Source organism: Arachis ipaensis, chromosome B05, assembly GCF_000816755.2.
Source record: "Arachis ipaensis cultivar K30076 chromosome B05, Araip1.1, whole genome shotgun sequence".
In the NCBI taxonomy this organism is placed as follows: Eukaryota; Viridiplantae; Streptophyta; class Magnoliopsida; order Fabales; family Fabaceae; genus Arachis; species Arachis ipaensis.
Window position 1 is genome coordinate 147,283,599 of NC_029789.2, and position 9,186 is coordinate 147,292,784.

General features: G+C 30.4%; 1 protein-coding gene across 1 annotated transcript in view; it reads left to right on the forward strand.

The window, feature by feature from the left end:
- The window catches only part of LOC107641528 (cytokinin hydroxylase), a 6,308-nt gene continuing 1,895 nt past the window's right edge, over positions 4,774-9,186 (forward strand). The window contains exons 1-3 of the mRNA XM_016345014.2: positions 4,774-5,084; positions 5,336-5,565; positions 8,187-8,807. Coding sequence (XP_016200500.1) covers positions 4,802-5,084; positions 5,336-5,565; positions 8,187-8,807 — 1,134 coding nt within the window. The 5' untranslated portion in view covers positions 4,774-4,801. The remainder of the gene's footprint in view (positions 5,085-5,335; positions 5,566-8,186; positions 8,808-9,186) is intronic.

Consider the following 9,186-nt stretch of genomic DNA (forward strand, 5'->3'; position numbering starts at 1 on the left):
TTTCGAACAAATAGAAACAAAATTGATACCTATAAATTTCAATAGTGCTATCCTCCCTAAATCTTAGGCAGAGTATCTTAAAGTATAAGAATATAGTGAGAATTGAAAACTATACTATTAACAGTTGATAATGGCAATTTTTAAAAGATTTTGTGACGGTTTTAATCTATCAATTAAGTAATTCAGTGATGTTTGATAGAGTGTCACACTTTAAGGTGTGACAAAATAGATTTGCATCAATTTTCAATAACCACTCGTACAACTGCTATTAAATAGTAAATTTATTTATGGCGATTTACGATCTTTGCTCATATGAATTGATTATATATGTATGTGTGTGCTGTGCCTGTGTGTTGGCTATATATTTATGGAAATAGGATGACAAGTTTTTATTAATTCCCGTAAAATATTAGTTGAATTTTAATTTTTAGGGTTAAGTACGATTTTGGTCCTAACGTAAAGGTCGAAAATTTATTTTGTCACTAGCCTTTATTTACTACAAAATAGTCCCAAAAATTTCAATTTGTTTTAAAATCGTCTTTTTTACCAAATTTTTTATTTTTATTACCAAATTATTCCTAAATAAAAAAATTATAAAAGAAAAAAAAAAAGAAAGGAANCGAGGAAGAGGGGGAAGGGAAAAAGTCGCTGCTCTATGCCGCTGCCGCTGCTCCTTTCTTCCTAAGTACATACACTAACGACAAGAGAGGAGAGAGGCAAAGGGAGAGAGAAAGAGAAGAGAGGAATGAAGCCCTCCACAGCGCCGCCGACCACCACAGCGCCCTCCTCATGGCGATTTGCAGCCCGCCAATATCGCATCGCCGTTCACCGCCGCAGCCCCTCCAACCCTATCACCGCCGCAACCCTTCCCCTTTGTTTCAAATTTTTTTTCTTTTTTTCTTTAATTTTTCAGATTTAAAAGATTCTGTTGTTGTTGTTGTTGTTGTTGATGCTTTTAGTTGTTTCTGTTTATTACTTTTATTCCATTGTTGTTGTTGATGCTTTGGCTGTTTCTGCTTCTGCCTGCTTTTGTTTTTGCTTCTGCTTCTGGTTTTGTTTTTGTTGTTGCTCTGATTCTATTATGGAAAAGTATGAGGAGCCAATATTCATATTATACAATGTATACAATGGGGATTTAATTGAAATTAAAATTAAATTATGGGTAACTAATTAATTGTTTCTTATTTAAAATTTAAACGAAATTAGGATTCTCCTCACTGACCTCAACACAGACGGCAATCCTAATTCTAATTTTCTCTCATCGCCGCTCTTCTTCTTCTTTTCTTTCAGCACCGGTGTCCCCTCTTCCTCCCTCATGCTGCCATCATCCACCGCACCAAGTTCCCCTCGCGTCGCCCTCCTCAATTGCGCTCCAGCGGGTGCGTCCTTCCTCATGTTTTCCTCCACCAAGATACAGCGACCCCGACTATCGTTAGCACGGCCGTTGAAGTTCGCCACCGTTTGCTGCCCGACGGCCTCCCCCTGCGCACCACTGGGCTTGTTGCGATTCTGCTCTCCGTGACTGACGCCCACCAACACAATAATCTCCTATCTACAGTGCTGTTTCAATTTGTATGTTTATAATGTCATTGATTTTCCAGATTTAAATAAAAATTTGTTGGATATTTTGTGGGTTTTTTATCATTATTCTGATTAGTCATGGGAACTCAAGGACCAACTAATCACAACTCTCTTACTAATGACTCTGTAAGTCTCTGTATCTATCTATCTTTTTGTATATTATTTTTATCATTATTCTATTTGCAACAAATAAGTTCTTGTTTCTGCCTAAACATAAATATGAATTTGACCATGAATAGAGAACAAAATTATTACTATTTAAACCGTTAAAATAAATCCTTTATTCGCCATATTTTTTTCCTCAATTTTGTTGTGAGGGATAGCTTAGCTCTTTAGCGTGTTTCATTGTTTTCTCAGACACCCAAAAAAAAATTTCCTGCATTTTGCTAATGTACACAAAAAATTAAACATATTGTGATATTGATATGGGAAACAATCCCCTTCAACTCTGTTGTTGAGTCTTACAAGCTTTTTCTTGGAATAAAAAAATTATGTTTCCTGCTGTTTTTTTTAGATGTGAATAGCTCTCTGTTGGTGATTCAAGCTTGGGAGTGTGCTTATCTTGCATATGTTTTTTCTGCTTTGTAGTTTTGCAGCTTTGTTACAATCAGTTGACAGGAAGCATACCTACACAGCTTGGTGATTTGAAAAAGCTTAGTATTCTTGCTTTGCAATCGAACGAGTTAACGGGTGCAATCCCTGCTAGTCTTGGTGATTTGGGAATGTTGATGAGACTAGATTTGAGCTCTAATCAGCTATTTGGTTCCATTCCTTCTAGACTAGCTGATGTTACTTCATTGCAAGTTCTGGATGTTCACAACAATACGTTCTCTGGGAATGCACCTCCTGGTAACAATGATTTGCTGATGGTTATCTTAATTTGTTGGTGCTGTTATTTTCCTTGTTAAATTGTTTTTATTTATCTCTAAAGTATGCTTATTTTCTTTCTTTACTTTAATGAAGCTCTTAAGAGACTAGAATATGAATTTGTGTATGAATCAAATGCCAGGTTATGTGGAGTTGGGTTTTTCATCCTTGAGAGCTTGCAATGATTCGGATCATGTCAACCCCAATAGACCTGAACCCTATGGGGCAGGAGTTAATAGTCTATCTAAAGATATCCCAGAAACTGCAAATGTAAAGTTGCCTTGCAATAGAACTCGGTGCCAAAGTACATCAAAATCCAAGCACACATAGGGTTGTATTACCGTCTTGAATGTACACTGCAAAAGGCACAGTTTATTGGCATTTTTTTTTTAAATTTGTTGCGGTTTTTAACCTTTGTAAAATGTATTGCGACGGTTTAAAAAATTGATGCAGTTTTGTGTGTTATTGTCTGGTTGATGTGATTCTTATGAAATTGCTAGTATATATGAATATATATAGGAGGACTAAAATTTTGAAGAACTAGGATTTTAATTTGAAAAAATTCTGTAATTCCTGTAATTTCAAACTAAAAATCACTGTTAATTAAGAGTAAAAAATATGAAAAGAAACTTAAAACCCCCTAATATACATTTCTCGCAAAATTGCGTTTATAAGTTACATATCATCATGTTAACTATTTAATTAATATTGTTTGATATATAACTATTTATATATTTTTATTTAATTATTTAAATTTTTAAATAAGTAATTTTATGATAAAGTATCAGAATTTGTATAATTAAAAAATCATAATAGTTTAATCATTGTTACCTAAAAAGAAATACTTTCATCATAAAGAAACCAAAAACGATTCAATAAATGGTGACCATTTATTATATCTTTTTAATTAACAATTTAAAATTAAATTTTGGGATATATAAATAATTTTATGATAAATATAATATAAGCTAGTTTATGAGATATCTATCGATTTGTTACTAGTTTAAAAGGAAATTATGATGATATTTTGTGATAGTATTATAAATAATTGATTATATTACATATTATTTCCTAGCAAGTTAGCGACTACATAATAACTCTACTTTTTCGTTTAAAATAGCTATTGTTTAGCGACAAATTTTTTACAAATTTGATTAAGGATTTTCAAAGATTAGCTATAGATTTGCTAAAAAATGTGACAGATTTACGATCATATTAGCGGATAACTTACGACAATTTAGGTTTGAAAAAATTTCTCGCTAATTAGCGTCAACTAAGCATTCCATTTTGTCTACGAAGTTAGCTTGCATTTAGTAATGAGTCTGCTGCAGTAGAGTTTGTCGCTAATTAGCGACTATCGTTTAGTCTATTTCTTCTATGGAATTAGCTTTTACTTTAGTGATGGATTTGCGACTATCTATTCGGTAGCTAAAAAACTTTCCGATGAATTAGCGACTGTTCTGTTTGCCTCACTGATCTGCGACTTGTAATTAGCGAGGAAAGCATTAGTTGCTACGCGGTAGTTAATCCGTCCCAAATTATATTTTGTATTAGATTAGCGATGATTTTATGATTCTTTTTGTGGTAGCTAATCGGCCAATATTCTTGTAGTGGTAACAAAAGTAGAGAAGAAGAAAGGTGATATTAATTCGATGCAGAAAAGTGTATCTATCTTCATAAATTTTGGGTATAAAAAAACACACAAATAATTCTACGATCTAGAAATAAAATAAGAGGAATGCTAGGGGACAATGACTTTGTTGAACAATATGAACAACGACCAATCAAATGAAAATACACTATACCTCCAATTTAACCTTCTAAATTTTAATATTAAAATAACCATTCATATACTAATAAAATAAACATCCGATATATCTATTGTTTACATTATTTAATATTTTTATTGTTTCCTATACTTTTCCATAAAATAATTAAGATAAGAAAAATAAAAAAAGAAATAAAAATAGATGTGGTATGTATGTTTGAATGATATTATTCCGACCAAATTAAAAACCAATGGGAAAGTGGAAATTAGGACTGTCCAAATCAAAAACGAAAAGATTGAGAAACACAACGATTATGAGTCCAAAAAGGTTTAATAGAGCAACATCGAAAACATTCAAACATAGCCGCACTCTTCTCTTCTTAAGTCATAGTCAAATTAAATTAAAAGCCACGTATTCTTTATTTCTATATGTCTAACCCTCATGTTGCCCTATAAATACTACCCCCATTAATTTCTCAAATAACCAACACATACATACACTCTTTAGAATCTTTATTAAATTAAAGAGACATAGAAGAGAATATTTATACAAATTCAAATAACCTATAAGAGAGATCAAAGATTATGGAGATTTTAGTGGTACTATATGGTGCACTTGCCTTGGCAATCTTGAAATTAAGCTTTTCATGGTGGGTTTCACCCTTCAAAACACATCAAAAACTCAAAACATGTGGGTTTGGAGGGCCACCCCCAAGTTTCCCACTTGGAAACATTCAAGAGATTAAAAAGAAGAACACTAATAATACACTCAGTTCTTCTTCTACTTTAAACTCATCAACCACCACCACCACCCATGATATACACGCCACCGTGTTCCCCTACTTTTCTCGGTGGCAAAATTCTCATGGTAAGTAATTAAGCTTCCTAGATTATATATGATTTATCTTATTTAACTTATATTATTAATTATTCCATCAATTTTATGGACACAAATTAAAGACATAAGTTTTATAGGTCACACCAAATAATATGATAATCTCTTACTTAAGAGCTAGATTATAGTACATGTTAACCTAATTTGTTTTTCTTTTACGTAGAACTAACCCTAATTGCATGCAAGAATAATAATATTCATGTTTTGTTGTTTTAATTTGACAGGGAAGGTGTTTATCTATTGGCTGGGTACAGAACCATTTTTGTACATTGCGGAGCCTGAGTTCTTGAAGAAAATGTCCTCAGAAGTTGTAGCAAAAAAATGGGGAAAACCGAATGTTTTTAAAAATGATAGAAAACCCATGTTTGGGAATGGCTTAGTTATGGTTGAAGGAAATGAATGGTTTCATCACCGCCATGTTGTGGCCCCTTCATTCTCTCCCATTAACTTGAAGGTTTGCTTCCTATTCTTCTCTAACTCTCTAGCTATACCTAAGAATTTAGATACGAAAAAGTTAAAAAAGCCAGCAATTTTATTAAAATTTAACTAGCATTTAATTAACAGAAAAAATATGTAATCTCATATTATTAGATATAATCTCACACTATTAAAAATACTAATTAATGATATAGCTAATTGATAACTATAAATTATAAAATATGCTAACTCCATAACATTACTATTTATATATTATGTACTATAATTATTTTGCCTTCTAGCTGTTTGAGGTGTTCCATTTTTTTTTCTTTTTAATCCTCAATTTATAGTAAATTTATTTATTGGTGAAAACCCTAATTTTCAATTCAATTATGCAATTGAATTTAAACAACAATCATATTAAGTGTATATAAAAAATTAATTATTAAATCAGTTATTTATATAAATATATATTAAAATATAAAATACACATTAAAAATAAATTAAAAAGTATATATATATTATACACAAATATATAATAATTGATTTGGTAATTAATTTTTTATGTACACATAATATTTTTGTATGTATTTATCTAGAAAAATTTTCTTCGTAATAATATTACGGTCTAACTCTCATATCTAACTTAAAACAAATACTTTCTTAGAGGTATGACAATCTATAATTACGTTTTTTTAGGTTGATATATTATTATTAAGAAAGACATCTTGAACGGATCATTGTTTTAGACTCCATCTAAAAGCTAAACCGTAAATAATAATGTTTTTGACCATTGTGGCAACCTAGCAAATTAAAATTTGTCTACACAAGGCATCATGATTCATTATGGTGAATTTTGAAAGCATGCATATATTTTTAAATAATGGTTTGTGGCTATGTGATCTAAAAAGAATACATGGTTTTTAGATACTAAATATGGAAATATAGTCTTATTGGGGGTTCAAATTTATCAACTCCTTTCCCTCTAAATTGAAGCACTTTGTAGAAAGTTTCTATACATGACCCACCATAAAACTCCATGAAGAGTTGATTAATCGAAAATAATTATCCCTGTCTAATTGAATATTACAATAAATAAAAGTAAAGTATCTTCATTGATGATATCATGAGTGACACAAGCATCGATTGCGGGTTAGATTTGGACGATCGCAGATTCACATGTGGCTATGGAGTGTATCTTGGTTCAAATTTTATCTCTTGGTCTAGTAGGAAACACACATCTACCGGCCCTTCCAATATTAAGGGTGAATACGGTGCATTAGCAGCCACTAATGCAAAAATTGTATGGATACAAAACCTTTAAATTGCGTGTAATGAGAGTCGGTTTTGTTAAGTTTTGGCCAATTTGATTGAATTTGATTGTCAACAAAATTTGAATGTATAATAAAACTGTATAACATAATATTCATAATTTTATATATATAATATTTATAATTACATATTTATTATATTTAAAATTATATATTTATTTTAATAGTAATTAATAAATATTAAATAAAATAATTTTAAATTATTTAAACTGGTTTTTTTTTATTGTCTCAAACATTATTGTTATATATTCATCATGAACATCAATTAGTGGACAATCTTGTTTTTAACATTCAATAATGATTTCCTATGTTGATGATCATAGTTGCTTCCTAACTTTATTTTTGTCAAAAGATGCAAGAAGGGAATGTCGGATCATGATAACTCATCTATATAAAATTTAAATTAATAAGGTCTGAATGAGAAAATTTTGTTTTTAAGTTAATACTGTTTTCCAACCACATACTAAATTTCAATTTGAATTTAGAATTGTTTTCCAATCCTTTATGGATTAAGGAAGAAAATAATCAACATAGATGTCCTAATTAACGTATCAAGCTATAATAAGTAGGATAATCTTATGAAAATTGTTAATTATTATTTGACAAAATTAAAGTATGAAATTGATGTTAAATTCAAATATATTAGATTTAAATTGATGTCAACAAAACTACTTTTCAGGGATAGATTGATATCAATTGTTCTAAAATACTAATAGGACTAATATATATATGATGAATTCTAGTATAATTATGCTATGGTAATTACGGTGATTATATTATATAAGTGTTGTTAAAATTAAAATTACACTTTTTTTTATATTTTAGTAACATTTTTTTTAAATAATACTTTTATAAAAATATTATTTAACAATAAAAAAAATTATTTTAACTTTAACGACACTTTTAAAAACACCATAATTACCATAATATAGTCATACTAGAATGACCTAATATATATATTTATTCTCTTAGGCATGATTTTTTTTAGAATAAATGATCATTTGTATTCATAAATGATGAAAACACTGACATATGTATCCACACTAGATTGAACCTAAACTTGTACCCACGCAAAATGTCCTCCGTGTGACAAAAGTACCCTACGTGGCACTCCAACCCTCTAAAGACAGGATATTTTTGTCATACGGAAGACAACATCTTGCGTAGATACAAGTTTAATTTCGATTTAGTGTAGGTACATATGTCAGCATTTTCATCTTTTATGGGTACAAATGGTCATTTATTCCTTTTTATACCATAAGGGTTAATTAAGAATGTTATATAATGGAAACTAACATATCTTATATAATGTGATATTATATATTAGGCAATGGCAAGCATGATGAAGGAGTCCACAGAGCAAATGATGGAGAGATGGATTACCCAAATTAACTCCGGCAACCGCGAAATCGACGTCGAGAAGGAGATCATAGCGACGGCAGGAGAGATAATAGCAACAACAAGCTTTGGCATGAAAGACCAAAAAGCAAGAGAAATATGTGAAAAGCTAAGAGAATTACAAATGATACTTTTCAAGACAACAAGGTATGTTGGTGTCCCATTTGGCAAATGGTTCAACACAAAGAAAACCCTAGAAGCAAGGAAACTAGGGAAGGAGATTGACAAGCTCTTGTTGCATGTCATAACTAACCGAAAGGATTCAAACAACAAAGAAAAGGATAAAAAAGAAGATTTATTAGGGTTGTTGCTTGAAGCCAATAGAAAAGTAGATGGGAAATTAGGGAAGACATTGAGCACAAGACAACTTGTGGATGAGTGCAAGACTTTCTTTTTTGCTGGCCATGAAACAACGGCATTGGCTATTTCTTGGACTTTGTTTTTATTAGCTGTTCATGAAGATTGGCAAATCCAATTAAGAGATGAGATTAGAGAAGTGGTGGGTGATGATAGAGAGATTGACACTAATGCCCTTTCTGGCTTGAAAAAGGTAATATACTCTTACTCTCGCTTCATCAATAAGGTCCGTTTGGATAGGTGTATAAGTGATTTTTTTTTAACTTTTAATTTATGAAAAGGTATAGTATTAATGTCTGGTACAATTTTCAAAATAAAATTGTAACTTTCTAAAAAGCTATTTTGGTGCTTAAGGAGAAGTTAAAAAAAATGACTTCTCTCATAATAAAAAGTTTTTTATCACTTTTCTCTTAAAATAAATACTTTTAGAACTAAAAAACCAAACACAAATAACTTATTTATAAGCTATTTTTAATATAAGCATTTATTGTTTAAGTTATTTCTTCAAAAGTAACTTAATTAAGCTGTTTATCCAAACTGGACTTAAATCTTGTATGATAATATGAAAAAAG